General features: G+C 35.8%; 3 protein-coding genes across 3 annotated transcripts; all 3 read right to left on the reverse strand.

The window, feature by feature from the left end:
* Positions 1-544: 544 nt before the first annotated feature.
* LOC114537653 (kelch-like protein 12) lies at positions 545-1,747 on the reverse strand. Its single transcript, XM_028558739.1, has 2 exons — positions 1,712-1,747; positions 545-1,570 (listed from the first exon to the last, which is right to left on the reverse strand). The coding sequence occupies exons 1-2, from the start codon at positions 1,712-1,714 to the stop codon at positions 545-547; spliced, it is 1,029 nt and encodes a 342-aa protein (XP_028414540.1). The 5' UTR covers positions 1,715-1,747.
* A 2,609-nt stretch (positions 1,748-4,356) lies between these two features.
* On the reverse strand, positions 4,357-22,409 carry LOC114537654 (E3 ubiquitin-protein ligase NRDP1-like). Its single transcript, XM_028558740.1, has 5 exons — positions 21,883-22,409; positions 21,650-21,712; positions 21,503-21,554; positions 5,316-5,347; positions 4,357-5,127 (listed from the first exon to the last, which is right to left on the reverse strand). Exons 1-5 carry the CDS (start codon positions 22,372-22,374, stop codon positions 4,357-4,359), a joined length of 1,410 nt encoding a protein of 469 aa, XP_028414541.1. The 5' UTR covers positions 22,375-22,409.
* LOC114537631 (E3 ubiquitin-protein ligase PDZRN3-B-like) lies at positions 9,534-14,294 on the reverse strand. The gene is made up of 5 exons (XM_028558698.1): positions 14,208-14,294; positions 13,227-13,401; positions 11,083-11,584; positions 10,865-10,927; positions 9,534-10,769 (listed from the first exon to the last, which is right to left on the reverse strand). The coding sequence occupies exons 3-5, from the start codon at positions 11,572-11,574 to the stop codon at positions 9,687-9,689; spliced, it is 1,638 nt and encodes a 545-aa protein (XP_028414499.1). The 5' UTR covers positions 11,575-11,584; positions 13,227-13,401; positions 14,208-14,294; the 3' UTR covers positions 9,534-9,686.
* Positions 22,410-23,024: the final 615 nt, after the last annotated feature.

Here is a 23,024-nt window from a genome sequence, read left to right on the forward strand (position 1 = left end):
GCAATGAGTCTCTTGCCACAAACTTCAGACAACTGCTATGCTCTGACTGATAAAACTGACGACGTAGTCAACGCTTATCAGTACACTCAAAATCAAGTTCATGGGAACGCGAAAGGTTCTCTCACAGGACCCGAAACTACACTTCGAACTGTGAGGTTACTAGAAAACGAGGCAATTTCTTCCCTGTCAGAAACGCCACATTGTTCATCACAATCCACGTTTGCAACTGGAAGAACTAGGAAAAAAATGTCTGCCGTTGAAGAAGAACGATTCAAAACAGCAGTCGCCAATTTTGCCCTTCTGCAAAAGAATTCACAAAACAACAAATTAGAGACAAATTCTAAACGTTAGTAAGAATAGAAAAACATGTAAGCATTCACCACAATAAAAGCTAAGAAATTTATTTTATATTTGTATTATTATAACTAACAGATGTATCAATGGATATTAATTATCTCCCCGTTAATTCAGTCGAGTTAATTTCGTTTTGAACACTAGATGAAAGTTCTCGACTTTTTTGGAGTGTTTATTTTGAGAAAACGTTTCAGTCGTGAGGTTTAACAACCGCAGTGGATAGAAGTCGTTTTTCTATCATTCCTGGCAATTCTTTCCAGCCATCTCCACCAATGGTGAAAGATTCCACTGAGTTGAGATATCCCTGCTCTGCGTTATGTCCACCAAACACGACAATAACGCCATCCATGATCACGGCAGAGCTGCCTTTCCTTTTGTAAATCATGCAGGGCAGTCGCTCACTTAATCCAGTCTCAGTGCCGTACATAAAAGCGTCATTTAATGACCGATTATTTCTATCTGAGCCCCCAAGAACAATGATTTTATCACCCCAAGTGACTGTGGACATACCACAAACAGGCTGAGGTAACGATGGACATGGCTTGAACTCATTCTTAATCAAATCATAAACAACAACGCTGTCAAGAGCATCTTTACTAAGGCCGGTTGTTGTTCCGCCCAAGATGAATAGTTTTCCATTAACAAGTTCTGCTCTGTGATTCTTTTTTGCCTCAGGCATTCTCGTCAGCAGCTTGGTAGTATAAGGTCGGGTAAGAGCAATCTCATAAATGGCATTCAATGTTTTCCTTTCATCCCGGTCATATCCTCCTATTATATATAATTTTCCTTGATGAACTATAACGTCATGACCAGATAATTTGACAGGCAGTTTACCATCAAGCATTGTCCATCGCAAAGGATGTTGGTTCATCTTCAAAACTTCGATCCTGTCAGTTCCTTCTTTACCATCGTAACCACCAACGATAAGAACGTCATTGTTGTAAACACATGATGTTGTTGATAAAAGGGGACGATTCAATCGTGGCAGCGGAGTTGACTTTCTTTCTACTATATTGTATTTCTCGACTATATTCGAGATCTGATTCTGTCTAGGGCCATACTGACCGCCAATGACAATAATATCTTGGTTGTTGATTGGACCAGTAAGAACCATTCCATCTAATAACTGACTCATCATTTCCGTCATTCTTTCCAACTGTTGTTTCACCTCAGCTTCAAACCTCGCTTGAGATCGTCTCATCTCATCAACTTTTTCCTGAATTGAATGGAAAATACGACCGTCTCAATTTAAAGCGACCCTTTCTCAGTCCACAGCGTGCAAAGTTAATATGCCTTAACTATATTAACTAAGCAATTCTACTAATAACCACCTTGAACCAAACAAGAACAATCTTACCATAGTTTCTCTTTGACTTGCTCTTATTGTCTTACAGTCGTGACATCCGGCGATTCTAAACTCACAAAGATCTCTCTCGTGAAGATCTTTATCTCTTTTATTCACCTCCATTCCACATCCTTCATTCTTGCAAGTCACGGGTGCAAAACCACATTTATCAACATGATTTTGTAAACTCTCAAGCAAGACAAAGCCTGGACAACCTCTTTCGCTGTATCCACACTTGATTTTCAGCGCTGCCAGAGTGTTCTTCATAAATCTCGGAGGATCTTTCAGGGTTTCTGGAGTGAGATGTTCTCTGCATTCAGGACACGTGTGGGAATGACGAAGATGTTCAGAAATACAGAAATGACAAAATGCATGTTCTTTATGGCAAGTTCGAGGGTTTCTGAGCACTCCTTGACAAATAGAACAGAAGAGATCTTCGCTGATTGTTCCTTCAAAACGACTTTCATCATAACCTTGTTCATGTTTCTCCATTTTCTGAGCCATTTATCGACGCCTAAAAAAATGCCGTTCAAACTATTTAACTGCGTCTAATTGCAGTCTGAAGTGCAGCGTTTGATGGCATCCACTGCAACTCGCCTCCAAAGCTTAAAAATCAACCAGATCAATTTTTGTGTATTTTATGAATTGCAACTTGTAACATGATATTAAATCAATTCATCGCCAATTCAATACGTATGAGGCTTATCTGATACGTGATTTAATGCATGCATGAGGTATATTGTGCCTACATCGAGTTTTTCTTTAATATTTAAAGTATTTTAGTCCGTTGTAGGTATAAAGATTTTCATCTTTCTTTGTCTTTCCAGCGCTTGCATGACAAGCCATAAAAAGCTGTGTGAAATAAAGAATTTATTAACCTATAATGCTTGTTGTTAAGCAAATAAACAGATGGATCTAAGTGATATAAATTCCAAGCCTTTGAGAACAAAGTTTATGTCTAAATATAAAGTATTTCACCATTAGGTACAGCACGATATATTTTAAGTTAATTTGATGAAATGTATTCGCGATTTTAGACGCTAATATTTTAGACTTCGGTAATCATAGAAAGTCCAAAGTTTTAGCAAAGGTTTTGCCATCGCAGTTCATAACACACAGGTTTAACTGCAAGTCATGATTCATCTGTTGAACCAGTCAGATCATTATTAATCGAACTGGATCGAACCGAATATCTCCGCTATTCAAAACCTTAATTACCCACAAAACTAGTTCAACGAACATTCTAACAGTAACAGTCAAACGTTGACTTTTAAATACGACTCGAGGTTAACTGTTTAGCAATTTGTAGGTCCATCTTAAACAAATCTTGACTGCTTCATCAACTAGATTCACAATGGCGGTTTTAATGACAAAAAATGAAATTAGACTTACCAAGATTATTGAATACTCTAAGAGCTTTTTACTGTACCATTTGCAACAAGGTTTCTATAACGTCGTCAGCGGTATTTTGGTTTAAGACGGGAACTTGAAATCTTATCTTTGATGCTTCGTCTTATTCAAAACATCCGGTATTTCTTCGTCATTCTTTGACTGATCCTTTTAAAAAGATCACTGGAGCATTGACGTCTGTCAGGATTTCAAGAGAACGTGTTTCTACACACGATTCAGAGATCACTATTAGACACTGTGGAATATCATAAATGCCGACTTCCGTTTCATGAACTTGCATATCGTAGTCACGGGTATTTTCTGTGCACAGAATGCTACAAGTGACGTCATATAAAGGTATAAATAATGACATCATAATTCATGACATAATGACGTAATGAAAAAGACTGAGCACAACCAAGTCATTGAAACTTAGAAAAGTACAAAATATGAAAAATCTACCTTTATTTTAATTAAAAATTAAAAATTATATACTAAATTAAAAATTCTACTGATTTCACTATTAAGTGTTCGCTAGTTTAGATTAAAATGTTGGTTTAAAAATGAGATAAACCAATATATGTTATATCTACAATATTTACAAAGTAACTATGAACGAAGTTCGTTTAGTTTCGTTGAGATTTCAAAATGAAATAATTTAAATTAACACTTTTAAGCTAGGCGATGTTACACTATGCAACTTTTCTTGCAATTTGCAATGCAATAGTAAATTTGAGGGATGTTAATTTGTAAAGAGTGTTCGAAATGCTAAGAAAACGTCAGCAGATCGTAAGAAATGCTCGTATTTGAAAACTTTAGATGCCTCAGGAGTAGAATTGCATTGCAAGTTGCAAGGAAAGTTGCATAGTGTAAACATCGCCTTTATACATCTCGTGCAAGAGTTGACTGAAATATTAGACACAAAATATATAGTTGTAAATATTACCCTTCGAAATAACTACCGTTTGTGGAAAATCTTTTCAGTTGTGAGGTTTAGCTACAGCAGTAGCATACTTTCTCTTTTCTATCATTCTTGGCAGTTCTTTCCAGTTATGTCCACCAATGGTGAAAGATTCCACTGAGTTGAGATTTCCCTGCTCCTTATTCCATCCACCAAACACGACAATGAAGTCATTCATGATCACGACGGAGCTGTGGCTCCTTTTGTAAATCATGTAGGGAAGTCTCTCGCTTCGCCCGTTCAGTGTCGTACATGATGACGTCATTTAATGCCTGGCAATTTTTATCCAAACCACCAACGACGATGATCATATGACCCCAAGTGACTGTGGACATAAACAAACAGGCTGAGGTAACGATGGACATGGCTTGAACTCATTCTTAATCAAATCATAAACAACAACGCTGTCAAAAGTATTTTTAATATAAAGGCCGGTTCTTCCACCCAAGATAAATAGTTTTCCATTAACAAGTTCTGCTCTGTGATTTCTTCTTGCCTCAGGCATTCTCGTCAGTAGCTTGGTAGTATAAGGTGGGGTAAGAGCAATCTCGTAAATGGCATTCGATGTTTTTCTTTCGTTCCAGTCAATTCCTCCTATTGTATATGATTTTCCTTGATAAACTATGACGTCATGACCAGATAATTTGACGGGCAGTTTACCATCAAACATTGTCCATCGCAAAGGATGTTGGTTCATCTTCAAAACTTCGATCTTGTCAGTTCGTACTTTACCATCGTAACCACCAACGACAAGAACGTCATTGTTGTAAACACACGATGCTGATGCTGTTCGAGGATGATTCAATCCTGGCAGCGGAGTTGACTTTCCTTCTACTATGTTGTATTTCTCGACTGTATTTAATACTTCGGAATCTTTTGACTCGTACCAACCACCAATAATAATAACATCTTGATTATTTTCTACAGTTGCTGGTTCCATAGCGCTGGCACCTTTGATGTTGTTGTTTAAATTGTTTCCTTGCAATAACTGATTCATCATTTCCGTCATTCTTTCCAACTGTTGTTTCACCTCAGCTTCAAACCTCGCTTGAGATCGTCTCATCTCATCAACTTTTTCCTAAATTGGTAAATTTTAAATGTCAAGAATCACATGTTATATAACTTTTTCCTATCTTTACATAGGCTACAATATTGTCGGAACGTTTCATTTCAATAAATATAACGTACAATAAGCTGAAATTAGGATCTTTCCGATAAAAGTTTAAAACATGTTTACACTATTCTAAGAAAGCAATACTGCCTTACCTTCGTTTCATCTTGACTTACTTTCATTTCATCTTGTTTTTCATTTCATCTTGAGTTACTTTCATTTGATCCACACAATCCTGAATTGAAAAACACTGTATTTAATTCATATGCTTTTCATTAGTAAACAAAACTGCAAAAGAACAAAGGAAATCTCTTGCCTTAATTCTGTTTGATTCTACTTTCATTTCATATTGAGTTACTTTCACTTGATCCACACAATACTGAATTAAAAAACACTGTATTTAATTCATATCCCTTCATTAGTAAATGTGTTCTCATGCAAAACTCCAAAAGAAGAAATAAAATTTTCTTGCCTTCATTTTGTTCGATTCCACTTTCATTTCAGCCTGAGTCTGCTTCATCGCTTCAACGGTTTTCTTCAAAGAAAAATTTAAATATCTAAGACATGACATTGTATAAAACATAACTTTTAAATAAGGATAGAACATAAGCTAGCGTCAGTTATCTTTGTAAAAATGTTTGTTTCTACGGCATCTACAAAACAATCGAATTAGCTTTTTAAAAACCAAACAAGAACAATCTTACCTTTGTTTCTTCTGACTTGCTCTAATCTCTTTACAGTCGTGACACTTGGCGATTCGAAACTCACAAAGATCTTTCTCGTGAAGATCTTTATCTCTTTTATTCACCTCCATTCCACATCCTTCATTCTTGCAAGTCACGGGTGCAAAACCACATTTATCAACATGATTTTGTACACTCTCAAGCAAGACAAAGCCTGGACAACCTCTTTCGCTGTATCCACACTTGATTTTCAGCGCTGCCAGAGTGTTCTTCATAAATCTCGGAGGATCTTTCAGGGTTTCTGGAGTGAGATGTTCTCTGCATTCAGGACACGTGTGGGAATGACGAAGATGTTCAGAAATACAGAAATGACAAAATGCATGTTCTTTATGGCAAGTTCGAGGGTTTCTGAGCACTCCTTGACAAATAGAACAGAAGAGATCTTCGCTGATTGTTCCTTCAAAACGTCTTTCATCATAACCTTGTTCATCTTTCTCCATTCTCTGAGCCATTTATGGACGACTAGAAAATAAATTATGATTTATGGATTACATGGCTTTGGTTGTACAATTCCTGTTTCATCGCACGCGACGGCAGTTTGAACAAGTTGCGAGTTACAACATTATTACAACTTGTTGTCAGGTTTGCTATAAATGTGTTATCAAATATAGTTTCGTTTACTTATGTAACAAGTAAAGCATGTCTTTGGCTGAATTAAACCTGCCCTTAATTTCGCTAAACTTGCATTTGCTTCGCTATTGTAAAATTAAGTTCTCTGTCCAATTTTCCTACAAGGTAACAACAGATAGACCCTGTGCATTATTTGTAACTTTGCCTTGTAATTCGACCTTGGTTAAAAACTCTACTCCTTACAATTCAAAATGCTGTTAGAAAAAACTGTGAACTCATTGCAACTTGCATAAAAAGTTAAACCAACTTTTACTTTTGCAAATACTGCGAGACAATACTTCACAATCTCTCTGCAGCTTGAGTCAACTGATCTCAGCAAGGATAAGACTTTGACTGGATGAATGGTTTATAAATTACAAGGCGTAACATGATCTTAATTAAATTCTTTCAAACAAATACAAACTCGAGACATGTCGGAAACATGGATTAGAGTTGTTATGTAATCATGCATACATAAAACAGATTGTGACTATTTCATGTTTCATCTTCGATATTTCAAAATATTTTAGTTCGTTTTTCTTTTGACAACAATGCCAGTAAAATACCTTTGCTATAGCTTTTGAATTGCGGGCTTGTGTCCTTCAGACGAGAGACTCATTCTTGCAACTTCCGTGTCTCATAACGACTGCCAGAATATCAAGTCGTATAAAGCCGTTTGAAATATAATTATAGGAATCATTTACTTGATGCGCGTGTTTAGAATCAAGTCAACAGTTTTATGAGCTAAAATCTATCCTTTCGAAACAAAGTTTATGTCGTAATATTTTCCCCATAGCAGAATGTATCAGACAAATCGAAAGCTATTCGTAATTTGAAGCGCTGATGTTTTGAAATTGTGTAATCATTGAACAGTCTACAGTTTGTTGTTCTCTTCATCTGATATTTCACCAGGATTAACGATGAATTATAATATTCTACAGTACGCGAGAATTACTGTTAGTCGCCTTAATTCAAACTCTTCAACAATCACAGCAACAGAAGGCTGGTTGCGTCAGTTCGTGGCTGCAGTTGAAGATTTGAAACTTTGCGTTCTCCGACGTCAACAATTGAAACAAAATTTGTCTACTTCCTCCATATTACCTCGTCTTTTTCTTCCTGTCACAACTGCCTTTGTTTTGGTATCTTAATTTTAACTGTGTAATACCCGCGTTCATTGTTGCCTTGCGCGTTCAGACGTATTGCGCTCAAAAATGTCGGTCATGCGTAGAGGGGAAAATATATGCTTTCAGACAATAAAGGCATTCAACGCTTTACTGAAACAGTAATTGGTAAAGATTATATGAGGTTATTATAAGTTCAACTAACATTCAAGCAGTAACGATTTAAAACGTGATTCAAAGTTAATTGCGTTGCAGTGTGTTTGCTGTTCGTAGTGAAACTCAATCACAACGCGTTTTATTATAAATACTGGACAGACCCTGGCAGTTTAAACGACAAATAGATAATGAAATTAGACTTACCAGTGTTATTGAATATTGAGTCTTGAGAGTTTTGCGCTGTGTCGTTCTGCAACAAGTTGATTTTAACGCTGTCTGTAGTATTTTGTGTTTAAGAATCGAGACAACACCTTGATGTGTCGTAATTTTCATCCCTAGCTCAGGAAATCTCGTGTTTCAACGTGATCCTTTGTCAACCTTATAAGGAAATCACCAGGATATTTACAGGATATCCTAAGGATATCACCAGGATATTTTCAGATATCCTAAGGATATCACCAGGATATTTACAGATATCCTAAGGATATCACCAGGATATTTACAGATATCCTAAGGATATCACCAGGATATTTACAGATATCCTAAGGATATCACCAGGATATTGTTTTAATTTCTGTATGGTGAAAGTTATAGACGAGTGTAGACCATTGAAACATTGTTTTTCTTTTATTTTCTTTTTCTAACAATAACAGTCATATGAACATTGACTTTAAAATACGATTCGAGATTAAAGCCTTGTTCACACTTGTCCTAAGAATCTGGGATTGCCTTTGTCTGAAATCACTAGTGCGCAAAATGCTTTGTCTATCGGAAAATAATATAATGGAACCCCGACTCTAAAGAGTGTGAATCAGACCAACTGTTTGGCAATGTTTACGATCCGTCTTAAACAAATCTTGACTGCTTCATCAACTAGATTCACAATGGCAGTTTTAATGACAAAAAATAATGAAATTAGACCTACCAAGGTTATTGAATATTCTAAGAGCTTTTTACTGTGTCATTTGCAACAAGGTTTCTATAACGTCGTCAGCGGTATTTTTTGTTTAAGACGAAAACTTGAAATCTTATCTTTGATGCTTTGTCTTATTCAAAACATCCGGTATTTCTACGTCATTCTTCGACTGATCCTTTTAAAAAGATCACTGGAGCATTGACGTCTGTCAGGATTTCAAGAGAACGTGTTTCTACACATGATTCAGAGATCACTATTAGACACTGTGGAATATCATAAATGCCGACTTCCGTTTCATGAACTTGCATATCGTAGTCACGGGTATTCTCTGTGCACAAAATGCTACAAGTGACGTCATATAAAGGTATAAATAATGACATCATAATTCATGACATAATGACGTAATGAAAACGACTGAGCACATCCAACCTAAGTCATTGAAACTTAGAAAAGTTCAAAATATGAAAAATTTACCTTTATTTTAATTATATCAAATTGAAATTAAATATTCTACTGATTTCACTATTAAGTGTTCGCTAGTTTAGATTAAAATGTTCGTTTAAAAATGAGATAAACCAATATATATTATATCTACAATATTTACAAAGCAACTATGAACGAAGCTCGTTTAGTTTCGTTGAGATTTCAAAATGAAATCATTTTAAACACTTTTAAGCTAGGCGCTGTTACACTATGCAACTTTTCTTGCAACTTGCAATGCAATAGTAATTTTGAGGGATGTTAATTTGTAAAGGGTGTTCGAAATGCTAAGAAAACGTCAGCAGATCGTAAGAAATGTTCGTTTTTGACAACTTTAGATGCCTCAGGAGTAGATTTGCATTGCAAGTTGCAAGGAAAGTTGCATAGTGTAACACCCCTTTATACATACATCTCGTGCAAGAGTTGACTGAAATATTACACACAAAATATATAGTTGTAAATATTATCGTTAGAAATTACTACCGTTCGTGAGAAATCTTTTCAGTCGCAAGGTTTAACTACAGCAGTAGCATACTGTCTTTTTTCTATCATTCCTGGCAGTTCTTTCCAGCCATCTCCACCAATGGTGAAAGATTCCACTGAGTTGAAATCTTCCTGCTCCTCATTCAATCCACCAAACACGACAATGACGTCATTCATGATTACGACAGAGCTGTCGCTTCTTTTGTGAATCATGGAGGGCAGACTATCGCTTCGCCCAGTCTCTGTGTCGTACATTATGACGTCATTTAATGCCTGGCCATTCTTATTCCCACCACCAACGATGATGATCATATGACCCCAAGTGACTGTGGACATAGCAAAAACAGGCTGAGGTAACGATGGACATGGCTTGAACTCATTCTTAATCAAATCATAAACAACAACGCTGTCAAGAGCATCTTTACTAAGGAAGGTTGTTGTTCCGCCCAAGATAAATAGTTTTCCATTAACAAGTTCTGCTCTTTGATTTATTCTTGGCTCAAGCATTCTCGTCAGCAGCTTGCCAGTATAAGGTGGGGTAAGAGCAATCTCATAAATGGCATTCGTTATTTTTCCTTCATTCCAGTCATATCCTCCTATTGTATATAATTTTTCTTGATAAACTATGACGTCATGACCAGATAATTTGACAGGCAGTTTACCATCAAACATTGTCCATCGCAAAGGATGTTGGTTCCTCTTCAAAACTTCAATCGTGTCAGTTCCTCCTTTACCATCGTTACCACCAACGACAAGAACGTCATTGTTGTAAACACACGATGCTGATGCTCCTCGAGGATGATTCAATCCTGGCAGCGGAGTTGACTTTCCTTCTACTATGTTGTATTTCTCGACTGTATTTAATACCTCGAAAACTTTTGACCCGTACCGACCACCAATAATAATAACATCTTGATTATTTTCTACAGTTGCTGGTTCCATAGCGCTGGCACCATTGATGTTGTTGTTTAAATTGTTTCCTTGCAATAACTGATTCATCATTTTCATCATTCTTTCGAAGTGTTGTTTCACCTCAGCTTCAAACCTCGCTTGAGATCGTCTCATCTCATCTTGAGTTACTTTCATTTGATCCACAGAATCCTGAATTAAAAAACACTGTATTTAATTCATATCCCTTTCATTAGTAAATCTGTTCTCATTTCAAAACTCCAAAAGAAGAAATAGAATTTTCTTGCCTTCATTTTGTTCGATTCCGCTTTCATTTCCGCCTGAGACTGCTTCATGACTTCAACGGTTTTCTTCAAAGAAAAATTTAAATATCTAAGACATAACATTATTTAATAAAGACAGTACATTAACTAAAGTCAGTTATCTTTGCAACAATGTTTGTTTCTACGAGATCTACAAAACAATCGAATTAGCTTTCTTAAAAACCAAACAAGAACAATCCTACCTTTGTTTCTTCTTGACTTGCTCTAATCTCTTTACAGTCGTGACACTTGGCGATTCTAAACTCACAAAGATCTTTCTCGTGAAGATCTTTATCTCTTTTATTCACCTCCATTCCACATCCTTCATTCTTGCAAGTCACGGGTGCAAAACCACATTTATCAACATGATTTTGTAAATTCTCAAGCAAGACAAAGCCTGGACAACCTCTTTCGCTGTATCCACACTTGATTTTCAGCGCTGCGAGAGTATTCTTCATAAATCTCGGAGGATCTTTCAGGGTTTCTGGAGTGAGATGTTCTCTGCATTCAGGACACGTGTGGGAATGACGAAGATGTTCAGAAATACAGAAATGACAAAATGCATGTTCTTTATGGCAAGTTCGAGGGTTTCTGAGGACTCCTTGACAAATAGAACAGAAGAGATCTTCGCTGATTGTTCCTTCAAAACGTCTTTCATCATAACCTTGTTCATCTTTCTCCATTCTCTGAGCCATTTATGGACGACTAGAAAATTAATTATGATTTATGGATTATGGCTTTGGTTGTTCAAATTCTTGTTTCATCGCACGCGACGGCAGTTTGAACAAGTTGCGAGTTACAACATTATTACAACTTGTTGTCAGGTTTGCTACAAATGTGTTGGCGAAAATATAGTTTTGTTTACTTATGTAACAAGTAAAGCATGTTTTTGGCTGAATTAAACCTGCCCTTAATCTCGCTAAACTTAAATTTGCTTCGCTATTGTGAAAGTAAGTTCTCTGTCCAATTTTCGTACAAGGTAACAACAGATAGACACTGTGCATCATTTGTACCTTTGCCTTGTAATTCGACCTTGGTTAAAAGCTCTACTCCTTACAATTCAAAATGCTGTTAGAAAAAACTGTGAACTCATTGCAAGTTGCATAAAAAGTTAAACCAACTTTTACTTTTGCAAATACTGCGAGACAATACTTCACAATCTCTCTGCAGCTTGAATCAACTGATCTCAGCAAGAATTAGACTGTGACTGGATGAATGGTTTATAAATTACAAGGCGTAACATGATCTTAATTCAATTCTTTCAAACAAATTCAAACTCCAGACTTGTCGGAAACGTGGATTAGGGTTGTTATGTGATCATGCATACATAAAACAGATTGTGACTATTTCATGTTTCGTCTTGGATATTTCAAAATATTTTAGTTCGTTTTCGTTTTGACAACAATGCCAGTAAAATACCTTTGCTATAGCTTTTGAATTGCAGGCTTGTGTCTTTCAGGCGAGAGACTCATTCTTGCAACTTCCGTGTCTCATAACGACTGTCAGAATATCAAGTCGTATAAAGCCGTTTGAAATATAATTATAGGAATCATTTACTTGATGCGTGTGTTTAGAATCAAGTCAACAGTTTTATGATCTAAAATCTATCCTTTCGAAACAAAGTTTATGTCGTAATATTTTCCCCATAGCAAAATAAATCAGACAAATCGAAAGCTATTCGTAATTTGAGGCGCTGATGTTTTGAAATTGTGTAATCATTGAACAGTCTACAGTTTGTTGTTCTCTTTATCTGATATTTCACCAGGATTAACGATGAATTATAATATTCTACAGTACGCGAGAATTACTGTTAGTCTCCTCAATTCAAACTCTTCAACAATCACAGCAACAGAAGGCTGGTTGCGTCAGTTGCGTGGCTGCAGTTGGGAAGATTTGAAACTTTGCGTTCTCCGACGTCAACAATTGAAACCAAATTTGTCTACTTTCTCCATATTACCTCGTCTTTTTCTTCCTGTCACAACTGCCTTTGGTCTCGGTATCTTAATTTTAACTGTGTAATACCTAAATACCTCGCATTCATTGTTGCCTTGCGCGTTCAGACGTATTGTGCTCAATAATGTCGGTGATGTGTTAGAGGGGAAAATATATGCTTTCAGACAATAAAGACACTCAACGCTTTACTAAAACAGTAATTGATAAAGATTATATGAGGTTATATTATAAGTTCAACTAACGTTCAAGCAATAACGATTTAAAACGTGATTCAAAGTTAATTGCGTTGCAGTGTGTTTGCTGTTCGTAGTGAAACTCAATCACAACGCGTTTTATTAATACTGGAAAGACCCTGGCAGTTTAAACGACAAATAGATAATGAAATTAGACTTACCAGTGTTATTGAATATTGAGACTTGAGAGCTTTGCGCTGTGTCGTTCTGCAACAAGTTGATTTTAACGCTGTCTGTAGTATTTTGTGTTTAAGAATCGAGACAACACCTTGATATGTCGTGATTTTCATCCCTGGCTCAGGAAATCTCGTGATTTCAACGTGATCCTTTGTCAACCTTATAAGGAAATCACCAGGATATTTACAGGATACCCTAAGGATATCACCAGGATATTTACAGATACCCTAAGGATATCACCAGGATATTCACAGATATCCTAAGGATATCACCAGGATATTCACAAGATATCCTAAGGATATCACCAGGATATTTACAGGATACCCTAAGGATATCACCAGGATATTCACAGATATCCTAAGGATATCACCAGGATATTCACAGGATATCCTAAGGATATCACCAGGATATTCACAGATATCCTAAGGATATCACCAGGATATTTACAGATATCTTAAGGATATCACCAGGATATTTACAGATATCCTAAGGATATCACCAGGATATTTACAGATATCCTAAGGATATCACTAGGATATTTACAGATATCCTAAGGATATCACCAGGATATTTACAGATATCCTTAGGATATCACAAGGATATGGTTTTCATTTCTGTATGGTGAAAGTTATAGACGAGTGTAGACCATTGAAACATTGTTTTTCTTTTATTTTCTTTTTCTAACAATAACAGTCATATGAACATTGACTTTAAAATACGATTCGAGATTAAAGCCTTGTTCACACTTGTCGTAAGAATCTGGGATTGCCTTTGTCTGAAATCACTAGTGCGCAAAATGCTTTGTCTATCAGAAAATAATATAATGGATCCCCGACTCTAAAGAGTGTGAATCAGACCAACTGTTTGGCAATGTTTACGATCCATCTTAAACAAAACTTGACTGCTTCATCAACTGGATTCACAATGGCGGTTTTAATGACAAAAAATAATGAAATTAGACCTACCAAGGTTATTGAATATTCTAAGAGCTTTTTACTGTACCATTTGCAACAAGGTTTCTATAACGTCGTCAGCGGTATTTTGTGTTTAAGACGAAAACTTGAAATCTTATCTTTGATGCTTCGTCTTATTCAAAACATCCGGTATTTTCTACGTCATTCTCTGAACATCCTTTTAAAAAGATCACTGGAGCATTGACGTCTGTCAGGATTTCAAGAGAACGTGTTTCTACACACGATTCAGAGATCACTATTAGACACTGTGGAATATCATAAATGCCCACTTCCGTTTCATGAACTTGCATATCGTAGTCACGGGTATTTTCTGTGCACAGAATGCTACAAGTGACGTCATATGAAGTTATAAGTAATGACATCATAATTCATGTTATAATGACGTAATGAAAAAGACTGAGCAAATCCAACCTAAGTCATTGAAACTTGGAATAGTGAAAAATATGAAAAATCTACCTTTATTTTAATTATATCAAATTGAAATTAAATATTCTACTGATTTCACTATTAAGTGTTCGCTAGTTTAGATTAAAATGTTCGTTTAAAAATGAGGTATGCCAATATATATTATATCTACAATATTTACAAAGAAACTATGAACGAATCTCGTTTAATTTCGTTGAGATTTCAAAATGAAATCATTTTAGATACTTTTAGGCTAGGCGCTGTTACACTATGCAACTTTTCTTGCAACTTGCAATGCGATAGTAATTTTGAAGATGTTAATTTGTAAAGAGGGTTCGAAATGCTAAGAAAACGTCAGCAGATCGTAAGAAATGTTCGTATTTGACAACTTTAGATGCCTCGGGAGAAGAATTGCATTGCAAGTTGCAAGGAAAGTTGCATAGTGTAACATCGCCTTTCTACATCTCGTGCAAGAGTTGACTGAAATATTAGACACAAAATATATAGTCGTAGATATTATCGTTTGAAATTACTACCGTTTGTGAGAAATCTTTTTAGTTGTGAGGTTTAACTACAGCAGTAGCATTGTGTCTTTTTTCCATCATTCCGGGCAGTTCTTTCCAGATACCTCCACCAATGGTGAAAGATTCCACTGAGTTGAGATCTCCCTGCTCCTTATTCCATCCACCAAACACGACAATGACGTCATTCATGATCACGACAGAGCTGCCGCACCTTTTGTAAATCATGGAGGGCAGTCTCTCGCTTCTCCCAGTCTCTGTGTCGTACATGATGACGTCATTTAATACTTGATCATTCTTATTCCCACCGCCAACGACGATGATCTTATGACCCCAAGTGACTGTGGACATACCACAAACAGGCTGAGGTAACGATGGATATGGCTTGAACTTATTCTTAGTCAAATCATAAACAACAACGCTGTCAAAAGCATCTTTACTAAGGCCGCTTGTTGTTCCGCCCAAGATAAATAGTTTTCCATTAACAAGTTCTGCTCTGTGATTTCTTCTTGCCTCAGGCATTTTTGTCAGCAGCTTGGCAGCATAAGGTGGGGTAAGAGCAATCTCATAAATGGCATTCGATGTTTTTTCTTTTTCCAGTCATATCCTCCTATTGTATATAATTTTCCTTGATAAACTATGACATCATGACTATATAATGACAGGCAGTTTACCATCAAACATTGTCCATCGCAAAGGATGTTGGTTCATCTTCAAAACTTCGATCGTGTCAGTTGCTTCTTCACCATTGTAACCACCAACGACAAGAACGTCATTGTTGTAAACACACGATGCTGATTCTGCTCGAGGATGATTCAATCGTGGCAGCGGAGTTGACTTTTCTTCTACTATGTTGTAATTCTCGACTGTATTTAATACCTCGGAAGCTTTGGGCCCGTACCAACCACCAATAATAATAACATCTTGATTATTTTCTACAGTTGCTGGTTCCATAGCGCTGGCACCATTGATGTTGTTGTTTAAATTGTTTCCTTGCAATAACTGATTCATCATTTCCGTCATTCTTTCCAACTGTTGTTTCACCTCAGATTCAAACCTCGCTTGAGATCGTCTCATCTCATCAACTTTTTCCTAAATTGGTAAATTTCAAATGTGAAGGATCACAAGTTATATAACTTTTTCCTATCTTTACATAAGCACCAATGATGTGTCCGAACGTTTCATTTAAATAAATATAACGTACAATAAGCTGAAATTAGGATTTTTCCGATAAGAGTTTAAAACAGATTTATATTAATCTAAGAAAGCAAGTACTGTCTTACCTTCGTTTCATCTTGGCTTGTTTTCATTTCATCTTGAATTACTTTCATTTGATCCACACAATCCTAAATTAAAAAACGCTGTATTTAATTTATATGCTTTTCATTAGAAACAAAACTGCAAAAGAACAAAGGAAATCTCTTGCCTTAATTTTGTTTGATTCTGCTTTCATTTCATCTTGATTTGTTTTTATTTCATCTTGAGTTACTTTCACTTGATCCACACAATCCTGAATTAAAAAACACTGTATTTAATTCATATCCTTTTCATTATTAAATCTGTTCTCATTTCTAAACTTCAAAAGAAGAAATAGAATTTTCTTGCCTTCATTTTGTTCGATTCCACTTTCATTTCAGCCTGAGACTGCTTCATGACTTCAACGGTTTTCTTCAAAGAAAAATTTAAATATCTAAGACATGACATTGAATGAAACATAACTTTTAAATAAAGATATTACATTAGCTAGGATCAGTTATCTTTGTAAAAATGTTTGTTTCTACGACATCTACAAAACAATCGAATTAGCTTTCTTAAAACCAAACAAGAACAATCTTACCTTTGTTTTTCTTGACTTGCTCTATTCTCTTTACAGTCGTGACACTTGGCGATTCTAAACTCACAAAGATCTTTCTCGTGAAGATCTTTATCTCTTTTATTCACCTCCATTCCACATCCTTCATTCTTGCAATTCACGGGTGCAAAACCACATTTATCAACATGATTTTGTAAACTCTCTAGCAAGACAAAGCCTGGGCAACCTCTTTCGCTGTATCCACACTTGATTTTCAGCGCTGCCAGAGTGTTCTTCATAAATCTCGGAGGATCTTTCAGGGTTTCTGGAGTGAGATGTTCTTTGCATTCAGGACACGTGTGGGAATGACGAAGATGTTCAGAAATACAGAAATGACAAAATGCATGTTCTTTATGGCAAGTTCGAGGGTTTCTGAGCACTCCTTGACAAATAGAACAGAAGATCTTCGCTGATTTTTCCTTCAAAACGTCTTTCATCATAACCTTGTTCATCTTTCTCCATTCTCTGAGCCATTTATGGACGACTAGAAAATAAATTATGATTTATGGATAACGGTTTTACTAAGAACTATCCCCAGCTTGTTAACGAGTTTGTTAATCAGTGGCTTTTTCGTAACTTTCTTCAAGGTTGTTGTTGACTCGAAAGACTTGTTACAAATTGTTCCAACAACTTGGTGTATGGTTCTACAATTCAACATCTTGTCAAGTCGAAATTTGTCTGAAATGTGTCTAGAGTTGCTTCTCAATGACGACAACGTGATTTTGAATTGATCGTGATTTTGTACTAATAGTTGTGAACACGCCACTTTCACCGATGAATAATTAATAGTCTGGATCTAAATTTGTCTTTATTTCTGTATTCAAATCAATAATTGTTGAATGAAAACAAAGAGATATTATATAACATCAGCCACCTTCATGGAAACCAGGCAACACACAAAACCGGGTGAGACTTGTTGAGGTGTTTCTCATCTTCAAATATTTTATACTCTCTTTATCTTACCAGCATTTTTGGAAAAGATATGTTTTCCATAACGCTTCTCAATTCGGATTTTATAAGAGCCTTTTTAGTGTTCTTCAAACCGGAAAAATATGCGAAGAATTCATTCACCCGCTGTGTGATGTTGTGACACGTATCAAGTCGATAGCATTTATTACTCAGAGCTGGTATTTTAACTCTGTACTTCAATCGAAATCTGTACTTCAAACGTGTTTTTTCGATTGTGTATGCAATCTTAACCAACACATTTAAAAGTCATCACGCCAAGAGACAGACAGTGTTGTTTGTAAGACTGCTATTAGGAAAAAATTTCTTCCATTTAAGCGGTTTTTACAAATTCCCATGCTGCATTACCACGTCAAATACAGGCGTTGGAAATAAGTTCAATAAATGCTCTAAAGGTCTGCATGTTAACACGATCCAATTTTGGAGGATCCAATTCACGTCTGACGTATGAAATGTAGTCAGGTTATTGATAAATCAGTACTGCATAAGTCTGCATTGGCTTGAGTTGATTTGCTGCGCTATACATTGCATTTCAACAAACTATAAAACATCCTTTAGGAGTTAATTGCAACCGACAAATTTGTATCGTGCTAACATACTTTAAAAATTACAGTTTTGAATTGACTTTAAAATAAGATTCAAACACGGAACTCTATGGCGAGCGGCGTTTGTGGTCAATAGACTAACGCAATTTTAACTTTTTTATCATCTGGATTAACCCATTTGCCCTTGATAGTATAGTTATATAGTTAAACAGCACAGAAATAATGAAATAGACTTACCAAATGTACTGAATTATGAGAGCTTTTTATTTAACAATCGTACAACAAGTTGGCCTCGACGCCGTCAACAGTATTTTGTGTTTGAGACAACACCTTAATATGTCGTAATTTTTATTTTGTTTAAGAACATCGCGTGACTTCAGAACAGTCTTTTAACATCCTTATAAGGAACTAACTGTTCCCCTGGACAATACAATCTTTACCATCATGCTGTGACCATTTTAAACATATCTTCAAACATTTGCATTTCAAATGATCTGGCTTAAACTTCGTTTCGTTAAATCTCGATATACCGGAAGAGACCCTATGAAAATACGTTTTAAAATATGCAAGAAAATAAAAGAGAAACAATGTGTCAATTGCACTCGTCTATAACTTCACCATACAGAAATGAAAACCATATCCTGGTGATGTCCTTAGGGTATCCTGTAAATATCCTGTGTTTAAGACGAAAACTTGAAATCTTATCTTTGATGCTTCGTCTTATTCAAAACATCCGGTATTTCTACGTCATTCTTTCACTGATTCTTTTAAAAAGATCACTGGAGCATTGACGTCTGTCAGGATTTCAAGAGAACGTGTTTCTACACACGATTCAGAAATCACTATTAGACACTGTGGAATATCATAAATGCCGACTTCCATTTCACGAACTTGCATATCGTAGTCACGGGTATTTTTTGTGCACAAAATGCTACAAGTAACGTCATATAAAGGTATAAATAATGACATCATAATTCATGACATAATGACGTAATGAAAAAGACTGAGCACATCCAACCTAAGTCATTGAAACTTAGAAAAGTAAAAAAATATGAAAAATCTACCTTTATTTTAATTATATCAAAATGAAACTAAATATTTTACTGATTTCACTATTAAGTGTTCGCTAGTTCAGATTAAAATGTTCGTTTAAAAATGAGATATGCCAATATATATTATATCTACAATATTTACAAAGTAACTATGAACGAAGCTCGTTTAGTTTCGTTGAGATTTCAAAATGAAATCATTTTAAACACTTTTAGGCTAGGCGCTGTTACACTATGCAACTTTCCTTGCAACTTGCAATGCAATAGTAATTTTGAGGGATGTTAATTTGTAAAGAGTGTTCGAAATGCTAAGAAAAGTTCAGCAGATCGTAAGAAATGTTCTCATTGGACAACTTTAGATGCCTCAGCAGTAGAATTGCATTGCAAGTTGCAAGGAAAGTTACATAGTGCAACACCGCCTTCATACATCTCGTGCAAGAGTTGACTGAAATATTGAACACAAAATATATAGTTGTAAATATTATCGTTCGAAATTACTACCGTTTGTCGAAAATCTTTTCAGTTATGAGGTTTAACTGCAGCAGTAGCATAGTTTCTCTTTTCTATCATTCCTGGCAGTTCTTTCCAGCCATCTCCACCAATGGTGAAAGATTCCACTGAGTTGAGATATCCCTGCTCTGCGTTGTTTCCACCAAACACGACAATGACGTCATTCATGATCACGACAGAGCTGGCGCTCCTTTTGTAAATCATGGAGGGCAGACTCTCGCTTCGCCCAGTCTCTGTGTCGTACATAATGACGTCATTTAATGCATGCGTATTCTTATCCAAACCACCAACGACAATAATCATATGACCCCATGTGACTGTGGACATAGTAGAAACAGGCTGAGGTAACGATGGACCTGACTTGAACTCATTCTTAATGAAATCATAAACAACAACGCTGTCAAGAGCATCTTTACTAAAGCCGGTTGTTGTTCCGCCCAAGATAAATAGTTTTCCATTAACAAGTTCTGCTCTGTGATATTTTCTTCGCTCAGGCATTCTCCTCAGCCGCTTGGCAGCATAAGGTGGGGTAAGAGCAATCTGATAAATGGCATTCAATATTTTTCTTTCATTCCAGTAATATCCTCCTATTATATATAATTTTCCTTCATAAACTATGACGTCATGAGCAGATAATTTGACAGGCAGTTTACCATCAAACATTGTCCATCGCAAAGGATGTTGGTTCATCTTCAAAACTTCGACCGTATCAGTTCCTTCTTTACCATCGGAACCACCAACGACAAGAACGTCATTGTTGTAAAGACATGATGCTGATGCTATTCGAGGATGAATCAATCCTGGTAGCAGAGTTGACTTTCCTTCTACTATGTTGTATTTCTCGACTGTGTTTAATACCTTGTCATTTCCTGGGCCATACCGACCACCAATAATAATAATATCTTGATTATTTTCTACAGTTGCTGGTTCCATAGCGCTGGCACCATTGATGTTGTTGTTTAAATTGTTTCCTTGCAATAACTGATTCATCATTTCCGTCATTCTTTCCAACTGTTGTTTCACCTCAGCTTCAAACCTCGCTTGAGATCGTCTCATCTCATCAACTTTTTCCTAAATTGGTAAATTTCAAATGTGAAGGATCACAAGTTATATAACTTTTTCCTATCTTTACATAAGCACCAATGATGTGTCCGAACGTTTCATTTAAATAAATATAACGTACAATAAGCTGAAATTAGGATTTTTCCGATAAAAGTTTAAAACAGATTTATATTATTCTAAGAAAGCAAGTACTGTCTTACCTTCGTTTCATCTTGGCTTGTTTTCATTTCATCTTGAGTTACTTTCATTTGATCCACACAATCCTAAATTAAAAAACGCTGTATTTAATTTATATGCTTTTCATTAGAAAACAAAACTGCAAAAGAACAAAGGAAATCTCTTGCCTTAATTTTGTTTGATTCTGCTTTCATTTCATCTTGACTTGTTTTTATTTCATCTTGAGTTACTTTCACTTGATCCACACAATCCTGAATTAAAAAAAATTGTATTTAATTTATATCCTTTTCATTATTAAAACTGTTCTCATTTCTAAACTCCAAAAGAAGAAATAGAATTTTCTTGCCTTCATTTTGTTCGATTCCACTTTCATTTCAGCCTGAGACTGCTTCATGACTTCAACGGTTTTCTTCAAAGAAAAATTTAAATATCTAAGACATGACATATAATGAAACATAACTTTTAAATAAAGATATTACATTAGCTAGGATCAGTTATCTTTGTAAAAATGTTTGTTTCTACGACATCTACAAAACAATCGAATTAGCTTTCTTAAAAACCAAACAAGAACAATCTTACCTTTGTTTCTTCTTGACTTGCTCTAATCTCTTTACAGTCGTTACACTTGGCGATTCTAAACTCACAAAGATCTTTCTCGTGAAGATCTTTATCTCTTTTATTCACCTCCATTCCACATCCTTCATTCTTGCAAATCACGGGTGCAAAACCACATTTATCAACATGATTTTGGAAACTCTCAAGCAAGACAAAGCCTGGACAACCTCTTTCGCTGTATCCACACTTGATTTTCAGCGCTGCCAGGGTGTTCTTCATAAATCTCGGAGGATCTTTCAGGGTTTCTGGAGTGAGATGTTCTCTGCATTCAGGACACGTGTGGGAATGACGAAGATGTTCAGAAATACAGAAATGACAAAATGCATGTTCTTTATGGCAAGTTCGAGGGTTTCTGAGCACTCCTTGACAAATAGAACAGAAGAGATCTTCGCTGATTTTTCCTTCAAAACGTCTTTCATCATAACCTTGTTCATCTTTCTCCATTCTCTGAGCCATTTATAGACGACTAGAAAATAAATTATGATTTATGGATAACGGTTGTACTAAGAACTATCCCCAGCTTGTTAACGAGTTTGTTAATCAGTGGCTTTTTCAAAACTTTTTACAAGGTTGTTGTTGACTCGAAAGACTTGTTACAAATTGTTCCAACAACTTGGTGTATGGTTCTACAATTCAACAACTTGTCAACTCGAAATTTGTCTGAAATGTGTCGAGAGTTACTTCTCAATGATGACAACGTGATTTTGAATTGATCGTGATTTTGTCCTAAAAGTTGTGAACAAGCCACTTTCACCGATGAATAATTAATAGTCCGGATCTAAATTTGTCTTTATTTCTGTATTCAAATCAATAATTGTTGACTGAAAACAAAGAAATATTATATCATATCAGCCACCTTGATGGAAACCAGGCAATACATAAAACCGGGTGAGATTGTTGAGGTGTTTCTCATCTTTAAATATTTTATAGTCTCTTTATCTTACCAGCATTTTCGCAAAAGATATGTTCGCAATAACGCTTTTCAATTCGGGTTTTATAAGAGCCATTTTAGTGTTCTTCAAACCGGAAAAATATGCGAAGAATTCATTCACCTGCTGTGTGATGTTGTGACACGTATCAAGTCGATAGCATTTATTACTCAGAAC

This window comes from Dendronephthya gigantea, unplaced genomic scaffold (assembly GCF_004324835.1).
Source record: "Dendronephthya gigantea isolate DGI-Jeju-01 unplaced genomic scaffold, DenGig_1.0 000161F, whole genome shotgun sequence".
Lineage (NCBI taxonomy): Eukaryota > Metazoa > Cnidaria > Anthozoa > Malacalcyonacea > Nephtheidae > Dendronephthya > Dendronephthya gigantea.